This window comes from Eulemur rufifrons, chromosome 2 (assembly GCF_041146395.1).
Source record: "Eulemur rufifrons isolate Redbay chromosome 2, OSU_ERuf_1, whole genome shotgun sequence".
NCBI lineage: Eukaryota > Metazoa > Chordata > Mammalia > Primates > Lemuridae > Eulemur > Eulemur rufifrons.
The window spans coordinates 19,407,889-19,427,415 of record NC_090984.1 but is presented as its reverse complement, the minus strand read 5'-3'; the positions used below and the strand labels follow the sequence as shown (position 1 = coordinate 19,427,415).

The 19,527-nt window shown below is 46.8% G+C and overlaps 1 protein-coding gene across 2 annotated transcripts in view; it reads left to right on the top strand.

Moving 5' to 3' along the window:
* Positions 1–4,308: 4,308 nt before the first annotated feature.
* ACSBG1 (acyl-CoA synthetase bubblegum family member 1) overlaps positions 4,309–19,527 on the top strand; it is a 54,028-nt gene continuing 38,809 nt past the window's right edge. For both annotated transcript variants that reach the window (XM_069481424.1, XM_069481416.1), the window contains exon 1: positions 4,309–4,439. In XM_069481424.1, the coding sequence (XP_069337525.1) occupies positions 4,309–4,439 (131 nt within the window). The remainder of the gene's footprint in view (positions 4,440–19,527) is intronic.

Below are 19,527 nucleotides of genomic sequence, written 5' to 3'. Positions count from 1 at the left end.
CGGAAGCGTTTGGCCCTTACACACCCAGCAGACACAAACTTCTGCAGTCAGCAAACTCAGGTGTGCAAAACTGCAACTTTATTTTCAGTAACTCAATGGAAAAAATATCTTTACAGCTCTCTCCCCTGCCTCCTACTTCCTCCTCCTGATAGAACTTTTTTTTTTTTTTGAGACAGAGTCTCACTCTGTTGCCTGGGCTAGAGTGAGTGCCGTGGCATCAGCCTAGCTCACAGCAACCTCAAACTCCTGGGCTTAAGCAGTCCTTCTGCCTCAGCCTCCAAAGTAGCTGGGACTACAGGCATGCACCACCATGCCCAGCTAATTTTTTCTGTATATTTTTAGCTGTCCAGCTAAATTATTTCTATTTTTAGTAGAGACGGGGTCTTCCTCTTGCTCAGGCTGGTCTCGAACTCCTGAGCTCAAATGATCCGCCTGCCTCAGCCTCCCAGAGTGCTAGGATTACAGGCCTGAGCCACCACGCTCAGCCTGATAGAACTTTTAATCTGTTCATTTTACAAAACTCTGTCATTTTCAGGTTTAAACTTAAAGTTCCAGCAGTTAGTTCCATTTCTAGGAGTTTGTCCTAGAGATAGACTAGCTCAAGTGGGCACGGTGCAGGAATAATATTATTTGTTGCAGCTTTGTCTGTAACAACAGAAGACTGAAAACAACGTAAAGGTTCATCATACAGAACTGGTTAAATGCTGGGCAGCCCTCCACGGGGATGCAGCACCTACATACCAAAAATGAGGCCCAGGAAGCTCTCAGGCAACAATATGAAAAGTCCTCCAGGGACTATTGTCAAGTGTAAGAAGCAAGGTACCAAACTGTGTGTGCCGTGTGTTACCGTTGATATATGCCTGGGATATTTCTAGAATGGTGCAAAAAGAAACTTAACAGCGGTGGCTCTGGGGAGAAGAAATGGGTGAGGGACAGGAGAGGGCAGAGAGGAGGAGGAAATTTTACTTTTCATTCTGAAGACCTTTGTACCTTTTAAAAAATGTTTTTTTAATGAGGTCAAATTCACCATTTTCAAGTGGACAATTCAATGGCGTTCAGTACATTCACAATGTTGTGCAACTATCACCTCTGCCCAGTCTCAATACACTGTCATCGCCCCCAAAGGAGACCCTGACCCCCCGGGCAGCCAGTCCTGTGCTCCTGGCACGCTCTGCTGTGTCTCTCAGGGCTCTGCCAGACAGCGGTGGCCTGCTCAGAAGGGACAGGGTAAGAGTTTACTGCGGGGCAGTTAGAGAAGTGAGGGCCGGGTTCAGGCAGCCACAAGGGAAGCGAGGCAACGCCAGGAGCCTGTGGCAGCCAGGGAGGAGCTGTCCCACCCAAAGCAGAGCCGGCTGAGAGGGGCTGCCCACGGGAGCTGCTGCCCAAGGGCCAGCAGGGAGGGCAGGAGGAATAAAACCCCAGCCTCTCTTTCCATCCACCCTCTACTCTCCTGCCGCAGCCTGCATCGGCCTCACGCAACCAGAGGTCAGAGGCCAGGAGCCCGAGTGACGCTCACACAGGTCAGCTCTGGGGACAGAGCCGGAGGAGAGGGTGGAGAGGGAATCTGGGGGCAAACAGAGAACAACTGGCATGCTGTTTGTATCTATTTTTCAAAATGAAATGAGCCATTGTAAAAGCCAAACTGAATCAGACTCCACCACTCCTTTTCCTTTGCAGTACTGTGTCCGGCCTCAAGCTTCTGCTGAGATGCATCTTTGGTCCCGGTGGGACCAAGCCTCCTGGCAGTGACTGCTGGGTATCCGTGTTCCCACCGGCCTCTTTCACCAGCCCACCGACTCCTCTTCACGTGCCCCCCAGACCCTCGGTTCGCTGCCTGCTCTGAGGTGGTGGCTGCCCGGGCCTTCTTGTCCCAGTACCCTGGAGCCATCTCTCCTCCGTAGCCTGCGCTGGGCACTCTGGGGGCCTTGTCACTTTGGTGGGTGACCTCAGGTCCCCATTACCCTCAGATCTCCACCCTGATCTGGAAGATCTGCCCAAAGGAGATGTCTCAAGACCATCCCGGGATTCTTTCTTCCCTTTACACTCTCTCTGCCCACCCCCACCCCCCCCCAGTTCCCAGGACCCGTGAGCATCTGAGGGGTGGGAGGGGAGAGGGGGCTGGGGGAGGAAGAACTTGTCCCGCCTCTTCACTATCTTTCCAGACCTTCCAGGCTTTCATCTTGACCAAGGCTTTCAAACTTAAAAGCTCAGAATTTTATGTCTTTTTCTCTGATTCAGTTTCCCCCCGGGCGGGGCTGCACTGACTTACGACTTACAGTGTCGGCCCACTCGGCTCATCAGTCAGCCCACGAGCTAAGCTCTCCCCACACCTTCCTGTGTCCAGGTGGAGCTGGCGGCCACTTTGGCCAGCCACCAGGCCACCACCCTCGTGATCTAGACAGTTAAAACTGAATCCTATGAGGATGGAGATCTGCCTAAGGTCACAGGGGCGGGGGTCAGGGGAAGATTCAGGCCCTGAAGCCAGACCCCAGGCCTCCTGCCCAGTGCACCTTGAGCAGTACCGAGGAGGCAGCGTTCGGGGCCTGTGTCCTGAATTTGCTAGGAGACGGCCCTGCTTTTTCTCAGTTACCTGCCTTCACCGGTCAGGGCAGCATCACCTGTGACCTAGCCGGACCCACCTCCCCTTCTTGGTGATGTTTCCTAGGAACCCCCACCAGCACCTACTGCTGCATCAGAGGGTGTCCCCTGGCCCCAAATTCATGTCCACCCAGAGCCTCAGAATGTGACCTTATTTGGAAATAAGGTCTTTGCAGATGTATTAATAATTGGTGAAGATGAGGTCATACGGCATTAGGGTGGGCCCCAGTCTAATGACTGCTGTCCTTACAAGAAGAGAAAATAGGCACGTAGACTGACTGCTATGGGTTGAATGTGTTCCCCAAAATTTCATGTGTTGGAAACTTAATCCCTAAATTCATACGTCGATTAGAGGTGGGGCCTCTGGGAGGTCATTAGGTAATACTAATAAGGTCATCAGCGTGGGGCCCCACTATGAGGCTTTACAAGAAGAAGAGAGACCTGAGCTGACACCCTTGCTCTTCCCTCTCGCCCGCGATGCCCTCTGCCGTGCTGTGACGCAGCGAGAAGGCCCTCACCAGATGCCAGCACCGTGCTCTTGGACTTCCAGCCTCCAGAGCTGTGTGAAATAGATTCATTTTCTTTATAGATTACTGAGTGTGAAGTATTCTGTTATCGCAACAGAAAACGGACCGAGATAGACACAGTGTGAAGAGGGAGGCAGAGGCTGGAGTGACGCAGCTGCAAGCCGAGGAACACCAAGGCCCGCCAGTGGCCGTAAGAAGCCAGGAGAGAGGCAGAGCACCTTCCCCAGAGCTTTCGGAGGGAGTATGGCCTTGCTCACGTCTTGACCTTGGACTTCTGGCCTCCAGAACCGTGAGGGAATACATTTCTGTTGTTTCACACCACCCAGTTCGTGGTACTTTGTTATGGCAGCCCTAGGGAATAAATGCACAGTCTCAAGGGGAGCTGTCTGGTATTCAGGGACAGCCCCTGTCCTCTGTGACTCTCCCACATCTCTTCACGGCTGCCTGAAAACCCACCATCACACACCTCTTTCCTGTAGCTGAAGGGCTAGATCCACGCTTCTATTTAGGTGTCCCTGGATGGTCACTGGATAGTTCCTAGGTCTCTCTGTCACATCCCCTCAGTGGAAATGCGTCTGTGAATTACATCGCAGTCCCCAGTGTTGGGAATGTCTCTTTCCTTCCCGCCTGTGCGAGCAGGAGCTGTGAGGCCGCCCCCAGGCCTCCAGCCTCCAGCGCAGGACCTGGGGGAGGTGGAGTGGGTGGGCGGACGCCCTCTCCGGGCTGCGTCCAGCTCGCGGTGGGTCAAGGTTGCGGAGTGCAGGCAGGCAGCGTGAGCAGCCACCGCAGGATCTGGGTCTGGGTTTGTGCTGAGAGCCCCTTTTGCTCCACTGCGGCCTGTTAAAGCCAGTGAGGAGGTTTTCTAGGGGCCCAGAAGCCCTGAGCCCATTGCCCAAACCCCTGGCAGAACCGGAGCGAATTTGCATCAAAAAGAACACTGGCTTCATTGAAATTCTCCTCATCCTGGGTGAACAAAACCACAAAGAGAAGGAAAGTTTTAATTCTAAGCAACTTCACCACTGAGGAGAGGGTTTTTTTTTTTTTTTTTTTTTTTGCTTCTAAAAATAGAGAGGAAATGGGCCTCTTTGGGTCACTCTAGTCACTCCCCCCGCCTGTCTCCACTACCCGCTCAAGGCCAGCCTCTCACAGTGGGTGACGGAGCTCTTCGGGACGCCTGAGGCAGATGCCACGCAGTTCTGGAGCTGGATACAGCTGCTCCCACAGGGACCCCAGCATGCTTGACAGCAGAGAGGTCCCACAGGACAGCCGACAGGGCACGATCCTGGAGGCCACCCAAGAAAACGTGAAAACCAGGTAGGTCGGTGGTCAGGTCTCTGCACACTGAGCCTGTGGGCCAACGTCTAGGTGTGACTCCGCTGTGTGGACCCGGGCAAGATGCCCCTCTCCGGCTCGGTTTCTTTGCCTGGGAAATGAAGGGAAGGGTCTGGATGATCTTTAAGATGGAATAAGAACTTGTCATTTGGAGTGCCACCTTGTGTGTCTGCTCCCCGGCGTGGCCAACAGAGGCTCAACTGAAGAACGAGTCACAACCCAGCAGTGTGAGTTGTGGGCTGCAGTTGGTTGGAGGAAGAATTTTTCAGTCAATATGATTGTTTCCCTGTCTCCTCGGGGGACCTTTGGCTTGGCGGGGTGGGGGTGGGGGTCAATGACAGAGAAGTTCAGGGGGAGGTAGAGGTTTTGGCTCCAGCTTGCTGTGTGACCTTGGCTAGTCTCTGGCCCTCTCTGGGCTGTAGCTTCCCAGTCTGTACATGAGTACAGTGGCTGAAGTTTCCCTAAAGCCCTTCCGCTGTGTATATTCAACTAGTCTGATTCGGAGGAAGTGGATTCAATTATTCAGTACTCACCCATGTTCATCTGGCCCAGGCCCAGCCCATCAGAGGAGTGGGGGACCCTGGGAAGAAGGGACCCAGTCCCAGCCCCAGACTCTCCAGCCAGGAGGCAGGGAGAAAGCCACCACACAGAGCTCCAGGGCCCAGACGTCTGGGTGATCGATGCCCAGGAGGGGCAGAAGCCAAGGGGAGGAGGGGAGAGGCTTCTAACTGGGGGCACTTGAGCCAGACCATGGATGATTGGGGGCCTTGGCCTTCAGAGTGGAGACAGAGCCGAGGGCGGGGGGAGCAGCTCGGCGGTGCAAGGCAGGAAGTTCAGGGCGGGAGAGGTCTGGGGGGCTGGAGCGTAGAATGGGCAAGGACAGGGCCTAAATGCCAGGGTCTGTGGAAATGGGGAGAAATTGCCATTTTTTAGTGTTTGAGCTACAGAGACCACGGCCCCTGTTCTGATTGGAGGTTTGTGGAAGGAAGATGGATGAGAAAGGGAGCCATGTTAACATTTCTCAGAGACACAGGGCCCTTCCCTGGGGCCCTGCTAAGTCAGAGTGAACGCCTGTCCTCCCAGAAGCAGGGGCTCCTCACCCGCAAGGCCTCCAAGAGCAAGAGGCTCAGCCCCTCTCTGGACATGGGCTGCACCCCCCTGGAGGAAAGCTGGCCTGACGTCCTCACCCAGGGACACATTCAGGATCTGCTCTGGGCACCACTGTCCTGCCATCTCTCCTCCTCCCTGGGCCACGGGCTCAGACAGCAGCAGGGCCGGGCATGCCTGCCCCTACGAGGCGCTTGTAGACATGCCTCAAAATGTGGCCAGACAAGGGGCAGCCCAGCAGGAGGACAGCCAGGGCCAGAGGAGCCACTGAAAACAAAAACAAGGTCTGCTGGGTCCCAAGGTTTGCCACCCCTGTGAGTGAGGGGCCGAGTGGCACTCAGGAGCCCAGCTTTGTGGAGGTCCATGGCGAGAAGGGGCAGCAGAGGGTACTGGGTGTCCAGTGAGGCTCACAGAGCACTGGGCCTGTTTTGCAGACATCACTGAAGGGAGGTGGCCAAACCCGGGGCAGAGCCCCAGCCTGGGGCAGGGCAGGACTCCCTCGGGGAGGGTAAATAAACCCTATAGAGCAAGAGAAGGGCTGAAAACCCAGAGTTGGCGTACCAGTTCCACTACTTTTTTTCTCAGTGACTTTGGATAAGTGGTTTAATCTCTCTGAGCCTAATATCATCCTCTGTGCAAATGGAGATAAAATGCCTGAACTTCATTGACATCACAGAAAAGTTAGGTGGATTATATCAATGCGTGTATGAAAATGCTTTCAAAAGCACAAGATCACATCTCATAGGTGTAGCAACCCTCATAGCAACACCCTGGAACTCTCTCAGCAGCCGGCTGGAAGGCCCATGCCTTGGGTTCCAGTCCAGCCCTGCTCCTGACCTACTCTGTGACCCAGGGTAAGACATCTCTGAGCCTCAGTTTCCCCACCTGTCAAATGGGAAAATACACCTCTGTCAGCCTTGCTGTGAGGAAAGAACTTTGAGCCCTTGTTAAACACTGTTCTAAAATCAGAGACATAGCTTCTGCTGCCGCTGCTACTGCGATGCCAACTTTCCACTTCTCTGCCCCCCACACCCCACCCCCACCCCGCCAGGCCAACTCCAGCTAGGAAGGGCTCCACCTCAGGCCTGCCCACCTGCCCTGACCTTGTGGCCAAAGGCGGGCCTGCCTTCCTTTAACAGCCTGAGGGGGACTTATCTCCCCACCAGTGTTGCAGACGTTAGGCTGGAGGTGGAGGAAGGGGGAGGCTGAGAGCCAGGGGAGAGCTTGCACCCTGGCCTGACCCACATGAATTCCCTTTTGTGCCACACCAGTTTAATGGCTAGAGCCCAGTAGTATGGGCAGTTGTCTGGAGGATGCCACCAGGCCAGGGCCAGGAGAGGCGGAACTTTCTGGAACCTGGGTCTAGCACTGCTCTGCTTCCTGTATCCTGCTTCCTTTGCCACGCCATCCATCAAGGGTACCCACCGAGCATGCCCAGGGCCTGGAGCCTGGCCCTGTTAAACCCTCTGTCCGGGAGAAGCACCAGTGTCCCTGAGCCTGAAGAAGCCCGTTATGGAGGAAGGGCTTGGAAGGAACCTAAGAGGGGTCCGGTTCATCCTGGACTTGAAAGGTTGTAGATGCCCAGGATAGCCGGCAGGGGGCATTGTGTTGACCAAGGTGTGGCTGTGGAGGAGCTACAGGTGGCCATCAGGCTGGTCCGGTTGGGGCCAGGCTAACTCCTGGGTCTAGCGAGGCTGACAAGGCCAGACCAGGGCAGCCAGGCACGTGGGCAGCCAGGGCCAGAGGAGGAGGAGAGGGAGCCCCGGGAGGTGTGGGAGCAGCAGGAGCCTGGTTTAGGGGAGGCAAAGCTGGCAGTGATGAATACCGGCAGAACTAGGGGTGGGCTGGAGGCAGGAGGCCAGGAGACGGGAGCCCCCGGGGTCCTGTCTGGCCCAGGGAAGGATGGCAGACTCTGAATTAACCACCCTCACCCTGGGCTCCCAGCTGCCTCTCCAAGTGCTGCTTGCCCAAAGACTGGGTACAGAAAGGAGCCCCCTAAAACCCAGCGATGTGGGACAGTCACAGCAGGCTGCTGCAAGCCCCATGAGCAAGGCCGTTCTCACTGACAAACCTTTCCAAGGATGACAGGGAGTGAGCTCCCCATCTCCGGAGTGTGCTAGCCTAGGAAGAACGTCCATAATGTGAATGTTGCTGAAAAGATACAGACATCCTTAAGAATATGGAATATCCGGGGCCTTCTAGTTTTTAAATTCTTTACCATTTCCACCACCCACTTCCCCACCATGATGTAGAAACACAGTTGTTTTCCCTTCACGTTTTGGTTTCTTTATTGGTTTCTTTTTTTTTTTTTTCTGTTTTTGTAAGAATACATTCATTTATTCAGAATTATTTATTGTTGAATACTCAAGCACTGTACTGAGCACTAGAAGATATCATAGAAGACAAAGCAAGTCCCTGCCTGAAGGAGTTCACGTGCCTGGGGAGAAGACAGACATTAACAATTACACAACTATTTGTTAAACTGTGACAGGTGCCATGAAGGAATAAAAACAACTTGGAGGGAACATAATCAATACTCTGAATTATATACTTAAAAATGGTTAAAATGGCAAATTTTATGCTGCATACGTTTTACCACAATAAAAAAGTCCAGTCCACTCTCTTACAACATTCATGTATTATCAATCTACTCTGACTTGAATACGTCCAGTGAAAAGGAACTTGCTACCTACCTCTTCCTCATCCCTGCAAACGCATGATTTCATCCAGGGATAGTGGTGGTAGAAGAAAGTCCTGTCTCACTCTGGGTCCTGTGAGAGACTCCTGGGTCTCAGCCCTCCTCAGACCAGCCTGGCTCCTTACAAGGGGGCTTGTGAGGGCCTGTGAGAACAGATACATGTATTGCAAATATTTTCTCCCAGTTTGTGGCTTATCTTTACTTTCTTAGTGGTGTCTTTTGATGAGCAAATACTTTTTATTTAATAAAGTCCAATTTACCTAATTTTTTAATTCTATGGTTGGTGCTACTGTGCCCTCTCTAAGAAATCTTTGCTATTCCAAGGTCATAAATATATTTTCCTACATGTTCTACTAGAAGTTTTATAGTTTCAGCTTTTACATTTACATCTATGATCCATCTTGAGTTAATATTTTCTTTTTTCCACATATTTATCCAGTTGTTCAAGCGTCATTTGTTGACAATGATTTTTTTCCACATTAAATTGCCTTGGCTCCTTTGTCAAAAATTTACCACATATATATGGGCCTATTTCTGGGTTTTCTTTCTGTGAGCTATTTTTCTGTCTTTATATCAATACCCCACTGTATTCATTACTATAGCTTTATATTAAGTCTTGAAATCAGATAGTGTTGGTCCTCCAACTTTGTGGATTGTTTTTTTCCCCCAAGATAGTTTTGGCTATCCTAGGTATAGCAGGCAACCTCTAAGATGTTCCCCAGTGATTCTTGCCTTCTGGATTCTTGTGTAATCCCCTACCCTAGAATGTGGATTAGATCTAGTGATTCATTTCTAACATAGAATATGTCAAAAGTGATGGGATTTTACTTCTGAGATTAGTTTACAAAAAGATTGTGCCTTTTCTTGTGATTGTTTTCTCTCAGTTTCTTACTTGCTTACTCTGAGAGAGAGGCCCGTGTGGCAAGGGAGATCTCTGGCCAATATCTGGAGGAATGGAGGCCCTCAGTCCAACCAGCCACAAGGAACTGAATCCTGCCAACGGCTACATGAGCTTGAAAGCACATCCCCCCTCATTGAGCCTTCAGCCCTGGCTGACAGTTTAACTGTAACCCCATGAGAGACTCTGAGCCTGAGCTAGGCCACATTTAGATTCCCAACCCACAGAAACTGTGAGATAATAAATGTTTGTTTTTTTAAGTCACTACATTTTGAAATATTTGTTATGTAAGAATAGATTACTAATATGATAGATCCTTTGGATTTACATGTAAAATTTAGAACATCTTGTCAATTTCTACAAAAAAGACTATGAAATTTTGACTGGGAATGAATTGACTACGTATTTAAAATTGGGGTGAATCTTCTGATCCATGAACATGGCATGTATTTCCATTTATTTACAGTTTTTCATATCTCTCAACTATGATTGTAGTTTTCAGCATAGATGTCTTGTACATTTTTTCTTAAATTTATTCCAAAAAATTATATGATTTTGTTACTATGTAAATTGTATTTTTAGTTTAATTTTTCCATCATTTTTTGTTAGTTTGGCTTTTTAATATTGACCTTATATCCTGTGGTCTTAGTAAATTCACTTATTAGTTTTAGTACTTTTTTTGGTAGATTCCCCTAGGATTTTTATGTACACAATTTTGTTACCTATTAATACAATTTTACTTCTGCCTTTCCATTCATTTTTCCTTTTAATTCTTGCCTTATTGCATTGTCTAGGACCTCCAATGTAATGTTGAATAGAGGTAGTAAGAGTGGATGCCCTTGCCTTGTTCCTAATATATTCAGCATCTCCAGTGATCTTCATTCCTTCCTGTAGGTTCATGTTTCCATTTGGTACAAGTCCCTTCAGCCCAAATAAATTCCTATAACATTTCTTATGGTGAAGGTGTGCTAAGTATGTATCATTGATTAACAAATCACTCAAAAACATAGTATCTTCAACCAACCACAACCATGTATTGTTGTTCACAGTTTCTATGAGCCAGTAGTTCAGGAGGAACTTGGCTTAGTGGTTCTGACTCAGGATCTTATGAGGTTACAGCCAAGCTGTCAGGCAGGGTGACAGCCCTCTGTAGCAGGAGGACCTGCTTTCAACCTCACTTATGCAGTTGTTGGCAGGCCTCTGTTCCTCACTGGCTGTATTAGTTTCCCTTTGCCACTATAAAAAATTACCACAAACTTGGTGGCTTAAGACATTAGAAATTTATTCTTCCACAGTTCCGGACGGTAGAAGTTCAAAATTGGTTTCACTGGACTAAAATCAAAGTGTAGGACCATGCTTCTTCCAGAGGCTCTAGGGAAGAATCCGTTCCTTGACTCTTCCAGCTTCTGTTGCTACCAGCATCCCACCCTTGGCTTGTATTTGCATCACTCCAATCTCTGCCTCTGTGGTCACATTGTCTTCTCTTCTACGCATTTTGAATCTCTCTCTGCTTTCTCTTGTAAGAACACATGTGATTGCATTTGGGGCCTACTTGGATAACACAGGATAATATCCCTGTTTCAAGATCCTTAGTTCACATCCGAAAAATCTGCACAATCCTTTTTTTTTTTTTTTTTTTGCCATATAAAGTAATATTAACAGGTTTCAGAAATTAGAATATGGATAACTTTGGGGGAACATTTTCAATTTATCATTCTGCTGTTCACTAGAGACCTTAGTCCTTCACCATTGGGCCTCTCCGTAAGCTACTTGAGTATCCTCATGACATGGCAGCTGGTGGCTGAGGCTAGGGCCATCTCAAAGTCCTCTTTACTCACATGTCTTGTGTCTGAAATGGGAAGACTCGATAAGCTAGGGTTTGAAATAGCTGGGTTCTTCAGCATCTCCACTTCTCCACATGATCTCCAACATTGTGCCTTCAAGGTAGGCAGACTTCTGACATGGTGGGTCAGAGATCCAAAAGGCATGTGTCCCAAGAAAGTCAAGTAGAAACTATATTACTTTTTATGACTTAGACTTGGAAGCCACATAATGTTACTTTCCATACATTGTATTTGCTAGATGACATTCATTAAGACCAGCACATATTCAAAAAGAGGGGAATTAGACTCCATCTATTGATGGGAGGAGTGTTAAGGAATTTGCACACAGGATTTCAAGATTTCAAGCTTTCAAACAGCAGTTTCCTGGTAAGAAATCCTCACATCTTTCATTTAACAAATATGTCATTATTTGGCTTTGTTTTCCAAGGCTATATTCACTGGAAAAGAATTCTGGCTTGGCCATATACTTATTTTAGCACTTTAAAAATATATTGTTCCCATACCTTTTGGTCTTCATCAGTCGTCACTTCTACCATTGCTTCCTTTCATATAATGTGTCCTCCCCACTCTACCCCACTCACTCCTGCTTCAGTTGCTTTTAAAATATTATCTTTATCTTTTTGGTTTTCAGTGGTTTGACTATGATGGATTTAAGAGTGGTTTTCTCTTTTAGTCCAGCTTATGTTCAGTGATCTGTAATTTCTAGGTTTTCAATATGTAATTTGTAGGTTGATGTTTTTCACCAAATTTGAAAAAAAATTAGACATCATATCTTTAAATATTTTTTTGGCCCCATTCTCTCTTCTTCTCTGGGACTCCAATTAAACATATGTTAGACCATTTGATATTGTCTCACAGGTCACTGAGTCTCTGTTCATTTTTTTTTAATATAACAGTTATACTGAGATATAATTCACCTACCATAAAATTTACCCATTTAAAGTATACCAAGACAGGCAATAATGAATGCTAGTGAGGATGTGGAGAAAAAGAAACCCTCATACACTATTGGTAGGAACGTAAATTAGTGCAGTTACTATGGTGAACACTACAGATGTTCCTCAAAAAACTACCACATGACCCAGCAATCCCTCAAAGGAGGAGAATTCAGTATATTGAAAAGATATCTGCACTGCCATGTTTATTGCCACACTATTCGCAATAGTCAAGATTTGGAATCAACCTAATTGTCCATCAACAGATGAACAGATAGGCCGGGCGCGGTGGCTCACGCCTGTAATCCTAGCTCTCTGGGAGGCCGAGGTGGGCGGATCGTTTGAGCTCAGGAGTTCGAGACCAGCCTGAGCAAGAGCGAGACCCCATCTCTACTAAAAAATAGAAAGAAATTATATGGACAGCCAAAAATATATATAGAAAAAATTAGCCGGGCATGGTGGTGCATGCCTGTAGTCCCAGCTACTCGGGAGGCTGAGACGGTAGGACCGCTTAAGCCCAGGAGTTTGAGGTTGCTGTGAGCTAGGCTGACGCCACGGCACTCACTCTAGCCTGGGCAACAGAGTGAGACTCTGTCTCAAAAAAAAAAAAAAACAGATGAACAGATAAAGAAATTGTGGTACATATACACAATGGAATATTATGTAGCCACACAAATAATGAAATCCTGCCATTTGCAACAGCATGGATGGAACTAGAGAACATCGTATTAAATGAAATAAGCCAAGCACAGAAAGACAAATCTCACATATTCTCACTTTTATGTGGGAGCTAAATATTAAAAACAATTAGTGTCATGGAGACAGAGAGTAGAATGATGGTTACCAGAGGTTGGGAAGGGTAACGGGAAGGGAGGATAAAGTGGAGATAGTTAATTGGTACAAAAATATAGTTAGATAGTTAGATAGAATGAACAATATTTGATAGCACAACAAAGTAGCTGTAATCAATAATAAGGACATAGTTTAAAATCACTAAAAGTGTGGAATTAGAATGTTCCTAATACAAAGAAATGATAAATGCCTGAAGTGAGGGATATCCCAGTCACTCTAATTTGATTAATTCACACTGTATGCCTGTATCAAAACATCACATGTACCCTATAAAGATATATAACTATTATGTACCCATAATAATTAAAAATAAAATTTAAAAATTTTAAAAATAAAGTATATTAACTGAAGGTTTTTAGTATAGTCACAGAGTTAGGCAATCATCACCACAACCAATTTTAGAACATTTTTGTCATACCCAAAGGAAACCCTATATTCATTAGCAGTAATTTCCCATTTCTCCTCAATCCCCCTAGCCATAAGAAACCACTAATCTGCTTTTCTCTATATAGATTTGCTTATTCCAGACATTTCATTTAAATGGGATGATATAATATATGATCTATTGTGACTGGTTTTTTTCACTTAACATAATGTTTTCAAGATTCTTCCATGTTACATGAAAACTGAGACATACTATAATATGTAGCATGTATCAATACTTCATTCCTTTTATGGGTGAATAATATTTCATTATATGGATATACCACATTTTATTTATGCATTCATCAGTTGATGGACATTTGAGTTGTTTTCACTTTGGGGCTATTATGAATAATGCCCCAACATTTACATGCAAGTGTTTGTGTGGACTGTTTTCATTTTGGGGAGGGTATATACCTAGGAGTGGAATTGTGGGTCATATAGTAACCCTACACATAACATTTTGAGGAACTTCCAGGTTTGTTTTCTAAAGTATCTACATTCCCACCAGCAGTGAATGAGGGTTCCAATTTCTCTACATCCTAACCAATGCTGCAATTATCTTTTTTAATTACAACCTCCTAGCAGGTGTGAGATGTTATCTTATTGTAGTTTTGATTTGCATTTCCTGATGGCTTAATGATGTTGAACATTTTTCTTTTTTTGTTTTTCTTTTTTTTTGAGACAGAGTCTTGCTCTGTTGCCCAGACTAGAGTGCCGTGGCATCAACCTAGCTCACAGCAACCTCAAACTCCTAGGCTTAAGCAATCCTCCTGCCTCAGCCTCCTGAGTAGCTGGGACTACAGGTGTGAGCCACCACGCCTGGCTAATTTTTTCTATTTTTATTTTTTTTAGTTGCCTGGCTAATTCTTTCTATTTTTAGTAGAAATGAGATCTCACTGTTGCTGAGGCTGGTCTCCAATTCCTGACCTCAAGTGATCCTCCTGCCTCAGCCTCCCAGAGTGCTAGGATTACAGGCGTGAGCCACCACGCCAGGCCTGAGCAGTTTTCGATGTTCTTTTTGTCCATTTGCATGTCTTCTTTGGAGAAATGTCTATTTAAATCCTTTGTCGAGTTTTAATTGGATTGTCTTCTTATTATTGAGTTTTAAGAATTCTTTATATATTCTAGATACAATTCCCTTATTACATATATGATTTGCAAATATCTTTTCCCATTCTGTGGGTTAAGTTTTCACTTTGTTGATGGTGTCCCTTGAAAAACAACAAGTTTTAATTTTGATGAAGTCCAATATATCTATTTTTGTTGTTGTTATTGTTGTTTATGTTTTTGGTGTCATATCTAAGATATATCTTTGCCTAACACAAAGTCACAAAGATTTAACCATTTTTCTCCTAGTATTTTTATAGTTTTAGCTCTTACATTTATGTTTTTGATAAATTTGAGTTAATTTTGTGTATGGTGTGTGGAAGGAGTCCAACTTCATTTTTTTTTTTTTTTTTTTTTGCATGTGTATATTCAGTTATCTCAACACCGTTTGTTGAAAAGATTATTCCCATTGGATTGTCTTGGCACCCTTGTTGAAAATCAATTCACTATAAATTTACTGTAAATGTGAATTTGATTTCTGAATTCTTAATTCCATTCCAATCATCTATATGTCTATCCTTATGTAAGTACCTCATTGTCTTGATTACTGCAGGTTTTCAATCTGTTTTGAAATCAGAAAGTGTAAATTCTCCAACTTTGCTCTTTTTCAAGATTGTTTTGGCTATTCTGGGTCTCTTGAATTTTCACATAAATTTTAGGACTAGCTTGTCGATTCCTGCAAAGAAGCCAGCTGGGATTTTGATGGGAGTTGTGTTGCCCTGTGGATAAATTTGGAGAGTGTTACCATCTCAACAATGTTAAGGCTGTTGATCCTGAGATGTTTTCTTATTTACTTAGGTCTTCCTTAATTTCCTTCAAGAATGTTGTGTGCTATTCAATTTAAAAATATTTTTTCTCTCTACGCTTTGAATTGAATAATTTCTATACTTTGTTTTCAAGTTCACTAACATTTTTTTCAGTTTCCAATCTGCTGTTAAGGCCATCTGGTCATTTTTTCATCTTAGAGATTGTACTTTTCTTATACTTTCCATTGTCATGTTGAGATTCTCCATCTGTTCATCAATTAGGTCTAATTTTCTCTTAAATTCTTAAACATGTTAATAGCTTCTTTAAATCCTTGTATTCTTATTCCAACATCTGTCTCATATCAGGGTTTATTTCTATGGACTGCTTTTTTCCTTGATCTTGGCTCACATTTTCCTACTTCTTCAGATGTCTACTCATTCTTCCTTGTATGCTGGATATCAAGAATGATATGTTGAAGGGAGTCAATAGTATGTTGGTTTGAAGAATTTAAATACACATGCATATGAAAGTAGTGTCTTAGCCACAGTGCTCTGCCTTTCTAGTCTATCGTTCCCTAGGAAATCCTGTGTTGTAGAAGTGTGTGGTGAGGTGCCAGGGGCCTCACAGAGCCTTGGCCAGGTTTAGGTGGTGCATATCATGGTTAAGAACATGAAATCTGGACCCAGAGTGTTTACATTTGAATTCCAACTGTCCCCGTTACTAACTGCATAAACTTCCGCAAGTTATTTCATCTCTTTACACTTCCATTTCCTCATAAAATGGGGGTTATAATTCAGTACCTACTTGATAGGATTGTTGAGATGATTAAATGAGTTAATACATATAAAGCAATTGGAACGGTGCCTGGCACATTCTAAGTGCCAAAGTGAAATAAAGTTCCCCAGAAGACCAGTCTCCTCCTGCTCTGTGCTCTCACGAGTGACCCCTTTTCCTGCTATGTGCAGAGATGCCTCTCACATGTACAGGTCATGCGTGTGTTTCCGTTCTTCATCCTCCTCTTTAGACCCTGGGCTCCTCCAGGGTAGGGACCAAGTCTGTGAGCCAGAATCAGCCCACTGCAGGGCACAGGGCCCGCACTGGTGGAAGCCTCCCCCCAGCTTCACCCCACTCCCACACCGTGAAGTTTCTCTGGAGCCTGAGCAATAGACAGAGTTCACCCTTCTTCTCGTGTCCCTAGAAGAAAGGAGGCGAATCACCTATCATCAGAGCTAGGACGTAGTGGCCGTCTCATCCACCACCACCCCATTTCACAGATGGGGTAACTGAGGCCCTAATAGGAGAAGGAGAGTGCCCAAACTCACACTTGTGGTACTTCAGATAAAAATGGCGAGTGCGGTGGCTCACGCCTGTAATCCTAGCACTCTGGGAGGCCGAGGTGGGCGGATCGTTTGAGCTCAGGAGTTCGAGACCAGCCTGAGCAAGAGCGAGACCCCATCTCTACTAAAAATAGAAAGAAATTATATGGACAGCTAATATATATAGAAAAAATTAGCCGGGCATGGTGGCGCATGCCTGTAGTCCCAGCTACTCGGGAGGCTGAGACAGGAGGATCGCTTGAGCTCAGGAGTTTGAGGTTGCTGTGAGCTAGGCTGACGCCACGGCACTCACTCTAGCCTGGGCAACAGAGTGAGATTCTGTCTCAAAAAAAAAAAAAAAAATGGTGAGTGATGGGGAGATGGTGATTTTCTACTAGTCTTTGCTTGGGGCTTGAATTATGTCAGCTCTGAGCTTTATACTGCCTTCCCCATGATGATCAAAACCACCAGTTGGCAGTTCTCTGTGCGTGTCATCAATATAACATAAGAAAATGCCTTAATTGTGATTGAATATATGCATGTTGCTTATATACAACAGTTTTCAAAAGCGTCTGATGATGAATGGTGGGAAAAGGGGGTTTAGAGGACCCTGAGATGCCTCACTCTCTGCATCTCCCCATCCTTATTCCTGTCCTGCCCCACCCTAATCACCCAAAAGGCCTGAGGCTACTGGGAACGGCTGGTTGGTTAAGAGCATAAACTCTGGAGCCCACTTCCTGAGTTTATATCCTGACTCTGCTAACCAAAACAATTTCTGTAATCTCTCTGTACCTCAGTTTCCTCATCTGTAAAGTGGGGATGGTGATAACACCTCATTGGACTGTTATGGGGATTGGACGTGTTACTATACGTGTCAAGTGTGTAGAACATTGCCTGGCACACTGTAGGTGCCGGGTACATGTTAATTACTAGCTAGTACTATTATTAATATTATTCTTGTCTGGTTTTCCCCCTCAGCCCTGGGAGCCTCACAACCACCAACCTTGTAGACTTGTCCCTACCTGGAGCAGCAGAATTCCAGCGTAGGCCCCCAAATGACCAATCACAAATAGAAAATTGGAAGGCCCTTTATCTGTAACATCTGAGGAAATGGTGTTCCAGAGGGAACCAGGGACTTGCCCAAGGTCGCACAAGAGAGACAGAGCCTGGCTGAAAAGCCAGATGTCCCAGTGCCCAGAGAATTTTGTTCTGGGTATGACCAAACTGCTTGCAGAGTCCTTTGGGTCTTTGCAGTGGGACTTGATGTCTGACACATTTATGTCCATACAGCAAGCTGTTGGAGTTGGCTTGACAGGGTTGGACACTCTGGGCACTGCCAATTGGGTTAAAAGTGAGCTGGCTGGCCGTACTGCCCCACCCGCCAAGGCAGGAACCAGGCTGAAGCTGGGATGAGCCTTCCGGGGCGGAGGCCTCTTTGCAAACACACTCTTGTTGGCCTTGGCCTTGGAGCTTCTGTCAGTCAAAGGTTCTGGGTACCTGCTCCAAATATGTTCTTTCTGGTGGATTCTGGGGGGATATGTCTTAAACATACGCCTGCCCTGCCTGCACCCTTTCTGAAAGAGTATGAGTAGTCCCGAGCAGATCTCTGTCTCAGTCCAAGTCCCCACCCCTGTGGACTGGGGCCCCAAGGCTGGGGATGGCCCACAGCCTGGGTCTGTCACCTGGGCCTTGGCTCCTGTCTGCACCAGCCTCCCCCACTGCCCCATTGCCTGGGGCACCTGCCCTCTGTCTCACACGAAGTAGTCAGACCTTCGCCCCTTACCAGCTCTCTCCCTTTAACTTCAGTGTGTCCTCCCCAAGCCTGGGCAGGCAGCCCACAGTGAATGCCTCTTTGTTAACTGAGCATCGGTCCCATCATCTCTAAGCCTTGGAGGCCGGGACCGGGTCCATTTTGCTCACCCCTGCCCCCACATCCCGCGCAGCATCTGGCACAGAGGAGGTGCTAAATCAGTATGCACAGATGGAAAGAGGATCCTTGTGGAACGGTCAGTCACTGGGGTGGGGAGAGATCATTTCCAACTCTGGGAATGAGGATTTAATTAATATTTTTATTTCATGGTAGACAATTGTGTTTTTTAAAAAAGCAATACCCAGACTCTAAATACTATGTGCCCTGAGAGGAGATCAGCCAGGGCAGCTCCAGGAAGAAGCGTGAGCGCTGAGGCCCCTCCCAGAGGGCTTCCCAGAGGAGGAGGCTCTGTCACCGCAGGTCAGCTGGTGGGTTTTGCAAAAGGATGGCGAGGGAAGATTACACATTTCCCAAGCCCTCCTGACCCTGGAGTGAGCCACATGCTGGCTTTCTAACTGTTGAGGTTTTCAGACCTCATCAATTTGGAAACTCTATATCCAGAGTAGCCATGGAGGTGCCCACAGTGCCCAGAGATCTGGGCATGGGGCTCCTGCTAGCCTCAAAGTGGGGGGCATTTCTACGGCCTTCCCCCAACCGCGTCAAGCACCAGTGCCAACTCCAATCTTTAACGTCATTGCTCAGCCCTCACCAGGACAGGGGGACAAGGAGAGGAAAAATTCCATCTTTAGCTCTTCAGACAGGGGAGAGGTCTGAACTAGGGCTGGGGTTGTTAATGTATTATGGCATGGGCTTCTGGCGTCCCCTGGGAGCCTGAAATAGCAAGAGAGCATCTGGGTGCAGAAGTACGTTGATGGGGGGTGGTGGTGAGGGGAGGGCTTCCAGCAAGTTCTCACAAGGGCTCCTTTCCCATCTGAGGCTCAGGACTGGCCATGGGAAACGGTCGCTGGGAAAAGAGGCCTTTAGGGAAGTGGACTTTGGTCAGAGCCAGCTGTAGACCTGGGTTTAAAATGCTAGTTCTGCCTCTTGCTGGCCGAGTCGCACCGAGCAAGTCCAGAGCTCGCTGGGCCTCCATTGCCTCTTCTGGAAAATGCCACTGTGGATAAAATCTACATGGCAGGGTGTAAGGTTTTTGGATGGTCGGCACCAGAGAAAGAAAGACAAGCAGAGTAGAAAGGGGTAAGCAACGAGGCTTTGTTGGAGCGCTCCCGGGTGAGGGTAACGGGTCCCAAGAGAGAGGGGCCCGGGCGAGGTTCTCAGGTCCCGGGGGAGAGTTTTGTGTGGGCTTATATGTTTTAGAGCTGGGGAATGG